We start from the raw sequence: 17,701 nt of genomic DNA, 5'->3' as shown, positions 1-17,701 counted from the left end.
TATCCTGGGAGACCGACGTCCAACGTTACTTAAATCACCTAGGAGAGGACGAATTTGTCTTAAGGAAACTGTTCATACATGCCTCAACAAAATTCTTCTTCGATTTATGTTACTCTACTCATCCGATTCATTGTCTAAATATGAGTAAACCAATTTCTTGCCTCTATTTTAAGTTTTATTATTTTTCTTCGTTCGATTATATATAATATTTATTATTATTTTATTTCGGATTAACATTTTTTCTAACAATCTTAAGACAGATTCATTCTTATTTTAATTCAAGATGTACGAATGAATTATTTAATTTGAGTTTAAGCCTAGCAGTTTGCCAGTATGAATGGATTTTGTTGAAAATCTAAGACGAAACAAACGAAGGGTTGCATGTTCCATTAACACAATTTGACCCTGATGACCGTTTTGGTTGGGATATGGTGATGGCTCTGCGTCTGGACAAAGTTTCTCTAATTTTCACGTGTCCATCAAGGATGCCATTGGTGTCCATCCAAAGAATAGTACAAATAGTGGGAATAAGTTGTATTGTATCCAATAAACACAACTAACAAATATATCAAGCAAAAGGCATGACCCAACAGACATCATCAAGACATGATTTCGATCAAATTCAAGAGTTGCAATATTTGGGTGGCCTTTAAATTGGTATGCATGTACTGCTTCTTTCTTTATTGATTAATATTTACCATCACTGCCTTGAAACTTTGAAAGCGAGAACTAGGATTGAGACTTTTTGGAGATGCATTCCCACTAACTTTTGTGCAGTAAGGAACTTTTATTTGATTTGCCTATAAGCCATTGCACGTTTATTTTGATTTGTCTATATCTAGTGGAGAAATTGAGAATGAAAAGGGGGCAGTAGAACAAAGGACAAAAAGTCCAATATGCAATTCCAAAAATTGGATAAGGATTATGTTGTTTCAACCTTGAAAAGGTACGACTTGCGCACCAAGCCTTATTGAATTATAATGTTCTTTGTTGGATTAATTCTTCTTCAATTCAAGTTTAGCACTAGCCTTGTCCTTTGTGGTTGCGTTTCGCTTTAACCCAAAGGTTGATTGTTAAATTCTAGGTTGCAATATTGAAATTTCGATAAAGAAATCGAAAAGGTATGTATATTTCTTTTAAATATTTATACATTGAGATTATATTATTGTTTCAGATTTTATTAAATTCCCACCATTCAATAGAAGTTAGTTATGTTTCGAGAATTAATTTATTAAATTCTCATCGTTCAACAGAAATTGATTCTGTTTCGGGTTTTAATCCCATTGTCTACAGAAGTTTTTGTTTTGGATTTTAGTTTTACTAAATCTTGACCTTTAACAGATTCAACAAAATATTGTTGATTGTGAATTTGTGTTGCGGGATTTTAATTTTACAAAATTCTCATCGTTTAACAAAAATTACTCAATTGTTGGATTTTAGTTTTGACTAAAATTCGTTGCGATAAATAAGGTGTCGGAACGAAATTATGATATGTCTTTGAATAAAAATCAGCCCTATAATTTTGTTTCATGATTTTAATCATGTTGTTCAACAAAATTTATTTGATTTATTGTTGATAACAGGAATCGTTTGGAGGTAACAACATTGTTACAAATTTTGTTTTTAGAATTTTAATTTCTAGTTAAATCTTGTTGTTTAACAGAAGCAAATGGTAAAATAAATTGAATTAACTTTCAACTTACTTTTGGAATATTTACAAATTGTGGTTATGTGTTTTAAACGAAACAATGGTAACCTCACTGATTCACCTAACTCGTGACTTGAAATGTGATTCCTATTCAGACTTTGAATAAAATTCAATGATGTTGGTTGTGAGCCACAACGAAAAGCATGTGAAATTCATAGATAGAATTTCAAGACATAATGACATAAGATGTTATATTTAATCATGCCGAATATTGTCAATTATAGGATGATCCTCCTATTCATAGAGAGGATGAGATAGACGTTGTTGTCATTAAAGCTTGAAACCATTCTAAGTTTCTATGTCGGAATTACATCTTGAATGGATTGTCATATGCACCATATTATGAATGACATTTGGCAATGCTCTTAGTTGTCACAGAACATGTGGAGGAAGCTATTTTAGCAAATTACCTTTAATAAGGTAACTTACAAGAAAATAGGCGATACACCATATGAGTTATGGAATGTAGAAACTTTCCTATAACTACATCAAAGTGTGGGGTGTCTTGTATAAGTATAATGGTAAGTCGAGACACACACGTCGTTGACATAATATAATTAAACAATTGATCTCAACTAGTTATCTATATTGATTTTGTAAGATTAAAGATAACATTATGGATCCACTAAACAATGAGTTGAATCGAGATCAAGTTGATAAACATCGAAAGGAATGTGACAAAAGCCCATTAATTTTATGGCGCTATGTGAAGGAAAACTCAACCTAGTTAAATGTAGATCCCAAGATCTAGGTTAAATGGGACAACCCACTTGTATAAACCTTGTGAGATCACTGTGGGGTCCTTATCCCAAGTCCATTCCTATGATAAAATAGTGACTAAACTTTGGAAAAGGTTAAGCAATGCTTTTAATGACCACTATGTTTTTCGGTGAGCCAAACAACATAAGTCACCTATGTGAGAGTGAAGTGTAGCTGCTTCAAAGAAACTATTGGGGTATAGTTCTCTAAACTCTTGTAGAACCAGGATATGTCCACGACAATATGGACATAACCATGAGAACCAAATTCTTCTCAGTTACATATTTGTGTGAGGTATGTCATTGCTTACACCAACGACATGACAGTTCAAGGACATCACATCTACTGGACAACCAGTAAGGTAAACATATTTTCATAAGGGAAGGTTCAAAGGGGACGCTTACCTATCCTATGCAAATATCGAACGTAGAATATATCACCATATCAAGTCAGTGTTTGAAATCATCAATTTCATTCATGTGGGGGATTGTTGGAAAAATAATAGTTTAATTGAATAAAATTGATGCTATTTATAATAAGTCATGTCACTTGGTGAATAGACTTATTATAATAAGTCATATCACTTGGTGAATGGACTTATTTTTTAGTTTAAAGTTGAATCAATTCAATTATACCTATTAGTTTTTCAACAAATTCTTTCAAGAAATGTTTTAACCATTTATCAAAACCTAACCTTTTGATTCATATCCCCTCACCTATAAATAGGTTAGTTGAGGCACAATCTTAGAAACAACTTTGAGAAACAACTTTGAGAGACAACTTTGAGACACAATTCACAAATTTGAATTAGAAAATCACTTAGAAAATTCATTTCAAATTTGTTCTTTCCGGTGATAGAAAAAGACAAGATTGTGTTCGACTGATCATTACAGTTGTGCTTACTTTTGTGGTTGTTTGTTGTTGTATAATGGGAGACCGACATCCAACGTTACTCAAGCACCTAGGAGATGATGAATTTGTCTTAAGGAAACTATTCGTACAAGCCTCAACAAAATTCTGCTTCGATTTATGTTACTCTACTCATCCGATTCATTATCTAAATATGAGTAACCAATTTCTTGCCTCTACTTTAAGTTTTTTATTTTGCATCGTTCGATTATATAATAATATTTTATTATTATTTTATCTCGGATTAACATTTTTCTAACAGTTGTTGATATGACATCCCCACATATCATCAATTTGGATCGGGAACGGACACATAATTTTTATGTTAAGGAAGCGAACTTATAAAATTTCAGGGGACAAAAACAAATTTTCAATAGAAAATACATAAAAAAAATCTAAAATATATGATAATTTTAAATTTTCAAGGGGACGACTACCCCTACCATGCCCTCCTTCGGTCCACACCAAAGTAATGACATGGCGTGTGTCACGTTAACAATTAAGCACATATTGAATTATCATCAACATGTGTTGGTTGTTAGTCAACTAACAATTTTCATCCAACATGGGTTATTTTAATAAAAATTAAAATATTGAGCCTAAAATGTAAAAAAAAGACCGAAATGATAATTTATGCAACATTATGCTTATGCCAAAATTCTATGGTGTCACTTTTGCTTTAATTCACACTTTAAGCTAACCTCAGGCAATAAACATGGTGTAGATAATAGCAATAATCAACTCAGCTGGGGAATTAGCTCTACTCACAATGGAAATTAACATCCCAGATTCTTGAAATGTACACATTTATTGCATCAGTGAGGGTCCATAAGATGTTACAACTAATATCATCTCTAACAACCAGACAAAGAGAATTATGATTCTGGGTTTAACTGAAATGAACTCTTTCTAAAGGCTCTGCATTTATGTTCATTTTCTCAAAAGCAGTGAAATTATCAAACGCCATGGCTCCCAAAACTGTGTCAGACAAGAAAAAGATTAAACTTTTAAAAAAAATGATATCATAAAGTTACCCAGGAAATTAGGGGCATACCAGAGAAAGATGTGGACCATGAACATGAACCTGCCAGATATAAAAATAAGATGAACAAATTTTAGATGGAAAAGCTTAATAATTTCTGTATAGAGAGAAAAGAAGAGTGTAATATGAATCAACACTGAAGCGAGTGCTTATCTAAAGCTCTTTATAAAAACTGGAAATTAATTAAGTAATTGGGTAAAATACACCATTCCTCACTAACTATACTCTCTCTCCTTTTTTACTCAGTGTACTTTTAATTTTTCTAATTTACTCATTGAATTTTTGAATAGCTCCTGTTTTGATCACTCTTGATTATTTTATTATTATTTTTGTATGATGTGGCCTTCTTTATTATTATTAATATATAAAAATAGAAGGTGATCAGCACCACTGTCAGCCACAGACGATCGTCATAGATGGTGGTTGTTCGGTCCAAATTTCATGGGTTTGTTTGTCTCGACCCCCTAAGTCCGAATTTGGTGGTTGTTTCACCAGAAAATGTCTCAAAACCCATGAATCTCGGTTGAAATGTTTTGGCTTCCTCACTTTCGATCTTCAATTCGTGGACTTCAGAGCAAGTTCCAAAAAAAGAGGGAGCATTCAGGCTCAAGGTGTCAACCGTTTTTAACCTGGGTGGGGAAAAAAACTAACTCGACCTGGGTTTTCTTTGGAAAGATTTGTGAAATGTTGCGAGTCGCCACCAACCATTTTAAGGTGCGACTGGAACACTTAAAATTAGGTAATTTTGATAAAACATTTTTGTTTTATCAAAAATACCGTATTTTATCTGCGAAAACTAGAAATCGGGTTCGAGAGTCAGTTACATGTGGGGAAGGATTATAACCCCCACAACGCCCAAAAATTGGCACCTAGTCGATTACCCTACATTAAAAAATCGAAAATTTTGAGTTCAAGATTTTATCTAATCTAAAATTCATTATGTATGCAAGGTTTTTTTTTGAACAGGATGTTGATTTACTTCGGGAATTACCAGTGGTCACCCCCTGAGCATAATGCAGAGGATACACTATTAACTCCTTGGTAAATGAACATTGCCTTGTTTTGAAGACATGATGCAATCAAACAATTAATTCCTAATTAAACTAAGGTTAATTAAGGCTTTCTCTAACTTAAAATGTCAATTTATGTAAATTAAAGAACCTCAAGGTCTAAACCTAAAAATGTAGGCTCTAATATTAACCATAATTAATTATTGAATCAAATAAACGAAATAGTCCCTTGGGCATTAAGGCGAGGGTCAAATAGAAAATTCCCTAATTTTTAAAAAGTTCAAGGACTAAATTTAAAAGAAGCCTAAATTCAAGGACTTGATCTAAAAATAAATCTATTTAAGGACTAAAATGAAATACATCCGTTTAAGGTAAACATAATAATTTTAATAAATAAACAAATTAATTAATATGTAAGTACCCAAAGCTCAAATCACGTAATTGGAAAGAAAAGAAAATCAAAATGTAACAAACAACTAATGTAACGGTTTTTAAAAAAAAAATAACTTTAAATAGTTTTAAGACAAATTTGGAAGGAACAAAAAGTAAAGGACTTAAGTCAAGAATTTTCAATAAAAGATCAAATCTTATGTCAAAATTAAATGAAAAAAGGTACTAAAATAAAATCATTAAATTATAAGTTGAATTCTTTTTTTAGAAAGAAGTAAGTAAACAAGGAATACCGAGTTTAAAGATAATGTGAAACAAGTAAATAAAAGTAAACAAACAACCAAACAACATAAAAACACAATGGTCAAAAATAAAAAAGTAAATGTAAACTAAGGACTAAATTAGAATAGTGGAACATAATAAGGGCTAAACATGCAATAAATCCACATAAACTAAAATGATGAACCAAAAAACAGTGACCAAATCAGATTAAATGCAAACATAACCACAAAATCTAAATAAATTAAAAACTTGATGCATGTGGCTGAAATGCGAAAACACGCTAAAATTCAGGGCATCATAACGCAATTTTACCCTTATCCAAAAGGGACAATTAGGGACCAAAATACAAATTTGTGCTAAAAGTCGAGTGGCTTGAAGGTGATTATCCTGTGTACTCCTAAACGACGTGGTTTCCTTGTGTGTATAAAAAGCTGAAATTAAACCAAAAAAATAATTTTCACACTTATATTAAAAAAAGTGAGAGAAAGCTTTACCCTTTACTCTCCCATCTCCAGAAACCGAAGGCTTCACCGCCAGCCACCATGTTGTCGCCTCTGACCGCTGTGACGACCGTCGTATCCGGTGGACGTCGAAGGCCAAAATACCTCGATCGACTTGTTCTGACACCGAGAATATAGATCCGGACTTAGTTTTGCATGAATTGGCTAATAACTCCTCAAAAGGGCCGAGATTGTTTCGACTTCTACCTCGCCGATCTCCTCCGTCAGCCGTTGGATCAAGCCGATTATGACATATATTGCTCCCCTCTTTAATACGCTTCTTCTGATCGTTCGGATTAATCGACGAAGCTTCCCAACTCCGACAAGGGGGCTCTGTTGAATGGTAAAGTGCTCTCATTCTTTTTTCTTTATTTTGTTTTCGTTTTGAATGGACTCTTGCTTTTTTTAGTTGATTTTTTGTGATGATTCGAACATAAAAAGGAAAATCTTGTATTCACTGTTAATCAAAAAATGGGGTCAATTCTTTATTTTCATTGCTCGAAAAATATCGAGAACCCCTTTTTATATATTTTCAAAGAGGATTCTATAGAACCCCTTCAAAATTACAGATAAAAAAAGAAAATCCCAAACCTTCTCTCCCCTCCTTGATTTTCTTTGTAGGTTATATGGAGAGTCTCCTTGGTGGTGGCATGCAAAGCAACATGAGTAGTAGGTTTCTAGGCATGTCAGGCGTCGATGGTAACAGTGATGGCAGAAGACAATGGTGGCAGGAGTAATCGGGGCATTGAGTGCATCGGATATTCAGGGATTGCCCTTTTTTTTTCTTCTTCTTCTTCCAAAGAACAAAAAAAATTGGTGATTACATAAGGTATCGAGACGAAACAACCCATGAAATTTGAGAGTGAACGGCCACCATCTATGATGGTCGACGGTGGTCGGCGGTGACGTTCGACCATCTTATATTTTTAATTATTTTATATTAAATAATAAAAAAATACCATATCATATAGAAATAATAAAAAAAATAATTAAAAGTAATCAAAACAAGAACAATTCAAAAATTTAATAAGTAAATTAAAAAAATTAAAAATATAATTAGTAAAATAAGAGAAAAATATATAATTTAATAAAGAATGATGTAATTCTACGATGAGTAAAATAAGAGATGAAATATAATTCAACCAGAAATGGTGCAATTTACTCTCGAGTAATTTCATGGGGTGTAGAGTAGCGTAGCGTCCATGCTGATAGCCTCTTTACTCAAAGATATTTCGTCACTAACCAAGCTAAGCTAAATTGAACGTGTACGGCATTTTCTTTTGTTGATTATTATTAAAACTATCTGTGATGGGACTTTAACGCACTAAATACTAATTAAAAATCTATATTTAGAGAGTGAGCCAATGAATAAGAATATTAAATCCATAGAGCAAATGTTTATATGTTAATGTAACACCGTCTCATCAAAATTATTATTTTTTAACCGAAAAAAAAAACAAAAAGCACCCCAAACATCTCGTGACACATGATTAGGGACGATAATGAATTAGGCTAGATTAGGTTTTCAGTCATTCTAATTCAACTTAAAAAAAATATGTTTTTTTATTTTGATTCGATTTGAGTTTTAATATATCTCACGACTTAAATTTTTAAAATATGTTTTTTTATTGAAGAACTTCTAGAATATTACATAAATACCCTGCTTATCACCATCCACTTTAGTAATTTTTTTAGTATTTCTTTTTCCTTTTATTGTCCGACATTTTACCTCACAAGTGTCTTATTTTACAGCTTTTTGCATCGACAACCATAAACGTTTAGACTTCCTTTACTAATGGGACCGATATCCGACAGCTTGTTATCTACTATACTTACATTGACGAGTGTTCGCTTGTACTCATTACGGTGATAGTAAAACATGAACACTTGTGGGCTGAAACATTGTTGGCTTTAATAGGTCGTTTTTAGGGAAACATTGCAATGATTGTTCCTTGAAAGGTTCATAAGTTTAAATGCACGACACTTAGTGTTTAGCACGATAGAACAACGCATGGTCAATTTGAATTAGAAATCGTCGTACATCATTTTTTATCTCTTGCTCTTTCGTTGGGCCTTCTCTGAGTGAAGTTCTGTTTGTTTTCTCTTGAATTTCCTTTCATGATGATGAAGAAAATTATAGTCAATGTTGTCGGAAGATAAATGAGAAAGTAGAGGTGAACCGTTCACTTCCAATGGATGGTGGTCCTTTCAAATGTAAACTCGCTAGCTCAAGGTCAGGAATTTGTTATTGAGTCCTGTATTGTAGGAGAGTAATGAATTTGAGTTTACCATTCCTTCAGGCTCACATCGTATGAGTGATACTGGGATGGCACCAAGGGGATCCGAAGTGATTTTACCTTCATTTATTCGTTTTAATACTAGGTTTCATTTCCTCGTGCATGATTTCGTGAAGGATGTATTGAGCAACTACGATAGCACTAACTCAATTAATTGGCGCCTCTAGGTGTATCATAGGTTTTTTTTTGCCAAAAAAAAACTAGGTACCTTCGATGGTAGATATTTTCACCTTCAGTGGTGTGGCTCAACAAGATTGCACGTGGCTTTTATTCTTCAAGCAGAGGTGTGGGAAGCAGTTTAAAATTGGGGAGCACATAGTAGGTTGGACCAGTAGATTGAGGTTGAGTCTGGATCGTTTCCAGTTTGTCAGGGTGATGCAGAAGTATATTCCTCAAGTTGCCTTGAGGGTTCGACTTTCCTCTCTAAAGAGTATATTCGGTCAATGGTTGAGGACCTATATTTCAGGATTAGGAAAGGTGGAGCAAAACAATTTGTTGTATTAAAGAAGATGGATCGCTAGTTTCGAAGATAATTTCTATCCCAATGCTTTTAGATATTGTCTCAAGAGCAATATCCCTAACAAGTTCAACGTTAGAGATGATATGGTTGGTTGAGAATGTCTTAGGGCGTTCTCGGTTGTAGAGGTGTGTGATCGTACAGAGGTACAAATAAGTTGGCGAAAATACTACTTGGGGAAGGATGAGGATACTCTACTCTCCTTTTGTCATTGTCCATAGACACCTTAGTCAGGCTAGCGACCACCTAGAGGTTTTTCTAAGGGTCTTGGTCCTTATGATGGAAATATACCCGAGATAATAAAATCAAGGGTCATAAGACTCACTTGGTGATGATTCAGTGGGGTTCTAAGGTATTGTGTCAGAACTTCTAGAGATCGATTAATGTCTTGGCAAAATTTATAATTATCAACTGCTCGAATCTTGAGATGGTTAATCTCCAATTACTAACCCTAGGTCGACCATAATTGTGAACTCCATATGTCTATAGTGTCAAGTATGGTGTCCTTATTCAACTCGTGTGAGGGAGATCTTTATGTCTAGAGTTGTGTGATTATTCTCTCAAATACTCCTCTCAAATTACTTAGCTACAAACCGAATAACTTAATCTTTTCAAAATTAAATTAAACCAGGTAAACATGTACATACATTAGTCAATGGAATACATATTATAAGCATGGAAAACATCTAGGTAAAACATTTGGATAAACAAAACAATACTAAACATTAAACATAAAATTACACATCCAAGAAAGTAGATCCATCCTTAGGAAATTTAGTTCATGGTTGAGCTAAAATTCACGTTTGCATTCATCAACATCACCACCCTCAAATATTGCAGACGAAAGTAAAGAAAATGGAAAATAAAAGAATTTAGCAAGAATAATGCTACTCTAGACTCCAGCGATGGCGAAAACAATGTCTTTCGATTGTCAAGGGATTAGGGCAACTTTCGTTACTCAATTGCGTAAAGGGTTTACGTTCGTGCTTTGCCTACTCCCTTTAGGTTCTTTACGTGTCCTTTAATACAGCTCCTTCTAGGGTTCGGCCTGAAGCCCACACTTGCTTCTTTTCCAAGTTGCTTATGTGGGCCAAAGGTAGCTTAATATTTTAATGCTGACGAGACATTTTTTTCCTTATTGTCCACTACCACGGAAGCAAGAATTAGGGTCAGATTCTATTGCAAGCAAGAATTATTCTCCTTGCTTGCAATAGAATTGACCGGCATAAATAGAGATGGGTATGAATTCAAACTTGATTGGTTTTGACTCGACTTAATCTTATATGATTTTGTTTTTAAAATTTGAGTTAGGGTCAGATCAGGTTTTGGGTAAAAATATAGACATGAATATTACTTAAATTGTCCCTTGTATTTTAGAGATAATTCCAATAATATTTTTTTTTATATATATTTTTAATTAGATCTCTCTTTTTTTGATAAAAATAAAAATTATATAGTATATATTTGTGTTGCGTCAAGTGTGAGTTAATCATGTTTTGTGTCGATAGAATCCTTAAACTCAATAAATAAATTGAAGAGTGCATGAATACGATATCCGAATCAGATTCAGATCGGCATAAACCATAAAGCAACATGAAATATTTGTAGTGGGGCATTAATCACATGCACCACTACAAATTATTATGATGCATACATGTACTTCCCCCCTTTCTTGTCACTCAAAATTTTATAAGAGACAAGCAATATGAAGCCAAAACGAGCCAAATTTCTGGGAATATATATGTTTGTTCAGCACTAATAAGATAGTTAGGCAGTGCCCACCATCTTGAAATATATAAACTAATATATAATTCTCATTATTGAAACACAACTGTGGGGAAAAGAGTTTAAATTCATTATTTGCCTAATCAGTGGACCTTAACTTAAAGACAGCTTTAATATACAAACTTTTTGAGATTTTCCACATCCATGACTATTTTGTGGAGGCCAATTTGCTTAAGTTCTCAGATTGCATCACCAACCATGTATGTACCACTCACTCATTATGTACAAGATGAATAGAAGGGTGTTGGCCTGTTGGGTTCAGTTGTATTTTTGAAATTTTCAAATTTCTTCATAGTTTAAATATTTTATTTTTATTTTTTAATATTTTAATTTTACCCCTTAAAATTTATAATTTCTCATCCTCGATATTTGTAATATATTTTTTTAAGTGCGCACCCTTAACATAAAATCACGATTATGGACTTCAAGTAGTGGTGTAAACGTGGACAACAATTGATACATTTTGTACTTTTTAAAATTTCAAATTATCGTATAATTTAAATATTTTTTATATATTTTTTGTTTATCCATAGTTGTACTTTTTAAAATTTTAAATTCTCGCATAATTTAAATATTTTTCGTATATTTTTTTTTGTTTATCCAATTTTGCATCTTTGAAATTTTATAATTTCATATCATAATATTCTAATATTTTTCTAAGTTGAACTCCTAATATAAAATCAAGATTATGAACCATAAGTAGTGGTGTAAATGGGACAGCAGATTTATTGCATTATGGAGATCAAAAATTGGATTCATAAATCAGCATGAAGTCCATTCTTTGCCTTAATCTGAATCAAATAAATACGTTTTGTGCATCCACTATTTATTGAGAGACCAACTATTTTATATCAAATGATGAATTTATAAAATAATAAGATGTAAATTTAAATTTTCTATAGAAATAAATATATTATCGATAAAAAATATTTAAAGTATATAAAAATTTGATATTTTTAGGACGAGGATTATTCCATCACTCCTTCAATTCATCCATTAGACATGTACATTAGAGACGGACGTAAAATTTTATGTTAAGAGACGAATTTTTAAAATTTTAGGAGATAATAGATTTATAAAATTTCAAGGGTCAAATAGATTTTGAATAGAAAATACATAGAAAAAATCTAAAATATATATGATTTTAAATTTTTAGAAGATAAATGACGAGTGATCCACCCCTTCGGTACATTCCTGTGTGCATGTGCATTCTGCAATGAAACAAATTTTCGACAATTTACAAGTGCTTCTTCTCCTTCACTGGTCCTCTGGGTATCTTGTTAAGAACTCTTGAATCAAACCTCTTGTACATTTTGCTCACCTTCCAGCTCATTTTCCCAGAATGATAATGAACTTCCTTCTCGTATCGACTGTACAGATACGGCAACGTTTCCATGCTCAAAGCCTTCGAATTTTCATTCAATCAACAAAAATAACTAATTACTTCAACTCTCTATGCTTTAAAATCATTAATTGTCATCAAGTGATAAGTATACCAATGAAGAGAAGATTCACCAAGTCGAAATAAGATCGATCACCGATACTGTGTACAGAGAAACAATCACCTGCAGCATATTACGATACGTTTAGGAAAAAAAGTAGATTGGAGCATATATGTGCAACTGAGATTTTGATGGTGATACCAGAAAGAAGTTAACTAGGTCATTTCCAGCAGCAACGTGGGGGAATTGTTCATGAATCATGAACTGATTGAACCTGCAGTGGAAGATGGAAGCAACTTCATTGAAGGCGTTTCATTGACGACAACTCGGGGATCTTTGGACGATTCCTGGGGAAAATTTGTGAACCAATCAATAATTTTTCCATCAACAAAACATGGTTTAATTTGCTGTACAAGGTTCAAAATTTATTCGTATGGTTTGATTCAGGTCTCTATTTTTTACTATTTTAGTTCTCAAGCACGGACATAGTTACCTTAGTCATTCAAAGAATGATTATCATTCTTAGAGGTTCTAGATTTAAATAACAGAGACTGCAGGTATTGAGCTTCATCTCAAATGATTGAGAGTTTTTAGAACATATACTACCACTTATAAACACCTTAGATTAATAAAAAATAATTTTAATTCTCAACATTTTATTTTTAGGACAAAAACCCTATATGTTTGACTAAATAATCACTTATCCTTTTTTATAGCATTTTGCGCCTCTAACGCTTCATTTTAGAGTAACAAACTCTTATTTTAGAGTGTTGAACATTTAGTAATAACGATTTTCATTAGAGATGTATTTTTCCCAAAATGAAACGATGGGATTAGAATATTTATGAAAATATAGAAATCAAAATAACTATTTAGTTAAACGTTACAGGTTTTTGTCATTATGTCAAAAAATACCTCTAACGTTTGACTAAATAATCATTTCGACTTATATTCCTTTTTAGAATATTTTGACCTCTAACTTTTAATTTTGGGACAGAAAGATTCCTCAACGGATGAAAATCGTTGGTCAAAAAACAATCAACGCTCTAAAATACTTGGAATTTTGTCATGAAATGAAACTTTGGAGGCTAAAATATTCTAAAAGTAAGAATAAAGACTAAAATAAATATTTAGTCAGACATTATAAATTTATTTTACTTAAAAATAAAATGTTAGATACCAAATAATTAAAAATAAAAAAACTAAAATAAATATTTAGTAACACGTTAGAAATATTTTTAATATTATGTTTTTTTCATTACGCCTTAATTGAGAATAAGAGTTAAAATAACTATATAGTTAAACGTTACAAGTTTTTGTCATTATGTCAAAAAATATCTCTAATGTTTGATTAAATAGTCATTTTGACTTATATTTCTTTTTAGAGTATTTTGACCTCTAACATTTAGTTTTGGGGCAAAAAGATTCCTCAACGGATGAAAATCATTAGTCAAAAAACAATTAACGCTCTAAAATACGTGGAATTTTGTCATGAAATGAAACTTTGGAGGCTAAAATATTTTAAAAAGTAAGAATAAAGACTAAAGTAAATATTTAGTCAGACGTTATAAGTTTATTTACTTAGAAATAAAATGTTAGATACCAAATAATCTAAAAAATAAAATAAAAAACTAAAATGAATATTTAGTAAAACGTCAGAAATATTTTTAATATTATGTTTTTTTTCATTACGCCTTAATTGAGAATAAGAGTTAAAATAACTATTTAGTAAAATATTGTGAGTTTTTTTTATCATAGAATAAGCCAAAATACTTTAAAAAAGAACAAGTATCAAAATAATTATTTAATCAAATGTGAGAGATACTTTGATTATGCTTTCTTTTTCATTACGCCTTAATTACATGCAACACTTAAATGGGGATTAAGAAGAAGAAGAGTATTATTACCATCCAAAAAAATCAGCAGAAATGCAGCAGATGAAGATGAGTGGTGATGGAGATGGAGATGTGACAGAGGAGGGTGAGGAAATTGTACTCAACCACCTCCAAAAGAAACCATATCATTGTTACCACCAATAGTAAAGCAGCTGGCACCTTTGGGTTCCTCACATCAACACAGCAACTGAAATTTCAATTCTTATATATTATATGAACGATACTTGACGAGATGATCTGAAAATGGCAACGTAACGAAATTTTAGATACTTTAAATGACAACAAAAGAAATATAGACATGTACTTAAAAAAAACTTTAAACACTTAAACTAAACAAAAGATAATTTAAGTACTTTTTCGATTAACCTTTATATTACCCATAGAGGGAGAGCACCTTTGCATGTCCGCCACTTATCATTAAAGTTGTGAATCTTAGCTTCCATCAACTTTACATATATTAATAAGGAGTATATATTAGTAGCTTCTTCTTATTTTATAACCCTTTTCATTTGCTTTAGTGTTTCATACATAGTAATGTTAATCCGGTCTAATTGGTAAAAAAAGAATATTTTTTTAGAAGTTTTGGATTTGAGCATTTATATTGTAGCATGTAGGATGTGTGCGTTATCAATTAATTAAGAAAATTTAAATATATATTACATCGTAATCACCCCAGAATATTAAAAAAGAAAAACATAATGTAACAGACTTAATAGAATATTATGTTTTAGTAGAGTTCTACATGTAGAGAGGCCTTCGTAGGAGACCCCTTGTCCCCATTTCTCTTTGTTTTGGTCACGGAAGTTTCTAGGCCTGTAAACGAACCGAACGCACACAAACTGATGTATATTCATGTTCGTTCATTTAATAAATAAACGAACAATTTTTTTTTGTTCATGTTCGTTTATTAAAGAATATAACTTGTTCATGTTCGTTCATTTAATAAATAAACGAACACGAACATAAATGAACACAAACATAAACGAACATAAACGTTGGAGACTCTACCTTCCCTTGTTCTTTCTAGGGGTGTAAACGAGCCGAGTCGAGCTCGACTTGAACTCGAAAACTTTAAGAGCAAGCTCGACTCGACTCGAAAACTCGCGAGCTTAAAATTATCAAGCTCAGCTCGAACTCGAAATATAATAATGAAACTCGACTCGAACTCAAAAAAAAATTCATCAGCTCGAATAAAACTTGACTCGAGCTCGATTGAAGCTTGATTCAAGCTCGATTGAAGCTTGATTTAAGCTCGATTTTGAGCTCGATTCAAGCTCGATTCAAGCGCGATTGACCCAATCCAGGTAAGTATGTTGAAAGGAGGTAGATGCCTTTTATTATAATGCCAAATAAGTGGTCCACTCAGGGTACTTCCCAATGTGGGATATTGCTTCAGCAAGGTCCACTGAGCTATCGTGGGGTTGATGTCTTATTCTGTATTTTCTCTCATCAGCAAGGCCAGTTACGAAAATGTTAACCACAATGACTATGATTTCTTTCGATTAGCTATAATATTCGTGCTTATAATGTAATTTTAAAAAATCTAAAGTTATAATATAACATTATAACTTATAAATTAGTCACCAAAATGATTTAAGAAGATTGGGTAAACATAAATGAATGAACAACGAAATAACCGAACGTCACGAACGTAAATGAACGAACAAGACTTATGTTCATGTTCGTTCATTAATTAAACGAATACAAATCTTGTTCATGTTCGTTCATTTAATAAATAAATCACATAACGAATCCCACCGCACGGTTCATGACGGTTCGTGAATGTTCAGTTCATTTATAGACCTAGAAGTTCCCCATCTGCAACTGATTAAAGCTGGACAACATAATTTTTTGGGAGGTATTCAGAATATCCGGCCTAATCAATCCTTATCATACCTCCAATTAGCGGACGACTATTCTTTTCATACACAATTCCTCCTTGGACGCTTTGAATTATGCTCGGGTTTAAATATTATTTAACGATGTTTTTTTTATGTAATTTCTTTTCTATAACTTTTAAAACATTAATTAAAATTATCGTTAACCTTCTAAATATATAATTATTTTGAATTCTTAATAACCATATAATTAGTTAATTATTTTCCCTTTTTGTGTGAATTCTTTTTGTTGGTGCAAAATATTGTGTAACAAGATTTAAATTTTTAAGTTGTTTTGGGGAAGTGCCATTAGGTGGTAGCATTGATTGATAAAGAAACTACAAATATCTAAATTATACGTAATTGAAATTTTCAAGAAAAATAATGTCTCGGTTGTCCCATTCAGTTCATCCTTATGAAATATGTGTATACATTTGTTATAGACTCATCTCATTTCTAAAACACATGATTTGAAAACATATAATTCTAATATCACTGGTCATGTGAATACAAGGAAAAACTACAATCAAATACAAAACTATTATAAATAAATACAACAATTCCTACTCTTTTATTATGCCTATTTTTTCAAATAAAATAAAATAAAATAAATGGGTAATCAAAAACTGACAACAAAACAAAGAGTTTAAATATACTAAAAGTTCATGACAAATGAAGAAAATATCAACAAGCTGTTTAAAGTACTTGGTGGGAATTTCCTAGCAAATAAGTAGGAAACGTCCACTATTCTTTCATTATAATAGCACTGTGTGGAACTTCTTATGTTCTTCAAGAACTCTTCGGTTACGTCCTCTCTACGGAAACTATTTGGATGAGGTCCTCCCTTGGACCAATCCACATACGTCAATGTTTCATAAGCATTTCGGTCGGGGAATTTCATATCTACGAATGTTGGTAAGTAATGCTCGTCCCCATAACATTCGTTCTTGCAATATTGCCAGAAAATGGGGAAATACGTCTTGTCGGTGATTACTTCGATGTAAGAAACCGATCGATTTGAAACAATTGAGAGCTTCTCGCCATGGTCGAGTTAAATCCAGAACCATGTTGTTGTTGTATCTGCCACGGCCGACGGATTGGTAAGTCATATGACTTGACGAGGGATTTGTTCGAGTGGGTGAGATATCGTAAACGATGGAAAATTGAAGAGAGGGATACATGATTCCAAAAGAAGAACGAAACATTTGTTGGTGACATCGAGCAATGCGTTTGCTAATAAACGGTGTTCCGCTTCCACCATATTCATTTCTCCCCATCTAGCTATCTA

General features: G+C 32.3%; 1 protein-coding gene and 1 pseudogene across 1 annotated transcript; both read right to left on the bottom strand.

Annotated features, from left to right (window-relative positions):
* Nucleotides 1-4,209: 4,209 nt before the first annotated feature.
* On the bottom strand, nucleotides 4,210-7,383 carry LOC120163037. The gene is made up of 3 exons (XM_039173065.1): nucleotides 6,595-7,383; nucleotides 4,431-4,460; nucleotides 4,210-4,354 (listed from the first exon to the last, which is right to left on the bottom strand). The coding sequence occupies exons 1-3, from the start codon at nucleotides 6,956-6,958 to the stop codon at nucleotides 4,266-4,268; spliced, it is 483 nt and encodes a 160-aa protein (XP_039028996.1). The 5' UTR covers nucleotides 6,959-7,383; the 3' UTR covers nucleotides 4,210-4,265.
* Nucleotides 7,384-12,402: 5,019 nt separating this feature from the next.
* LOC120163151 lies at nucleotides 12,403-17,314 on the bottom strand (annotated as a pseudogene).
* Between the last annotated feature and the right edge of the window lie 387 nt (nucleotides 17,315-17,701).

This window comes from Hibiscus syriacus, unplaced genomic scaffold (assembly GCF_006381635.1).
Source record: "Hibiscus syriacus cultivar Baekdansim isolate YM2019G1 unplaced genomic scaffold, ASM638163v2 tig00111427_pilon, whole genome shotgun sequence".
In the NCBI taxonomy this organism is placed as follows: Eukaryota; Viridiplantae; Streptophyta; class Magnoliopsida; order Malvales; family Malvaceae; genus Hibiscus; species Hibiscus syriacus.
Note: the sequence above shows the minus strand (reverse complement) of the source record. Positions and strands in the feature narration are given on the sequence as shown.

Bases quoted from the DNA above. Each gene is read 5' to 3' on its own strand.
- LOC120163037 (XM_039173065.1), bottom strand. From the start codon at position 6,958: ATGAGAGCACTTTACCATTCAACAGAGCCCCCTTGTCGGAGTTGGGAA. The intron at 4,461-6,594 runs GTAAAGCTTTCT...TATATCTGGCAG, and splicing joins TGGAGATGGGAGAGTAAAGG to GTTCATGTTCATGGTCCACA. The intron at 4,355-4,430 runs GTATGCCCCTAA...TGTCTGACACAG, and splicing joins ATGGTCCACATCTTTCTCTG to TTTTGGGAGCCATGGCGTTT.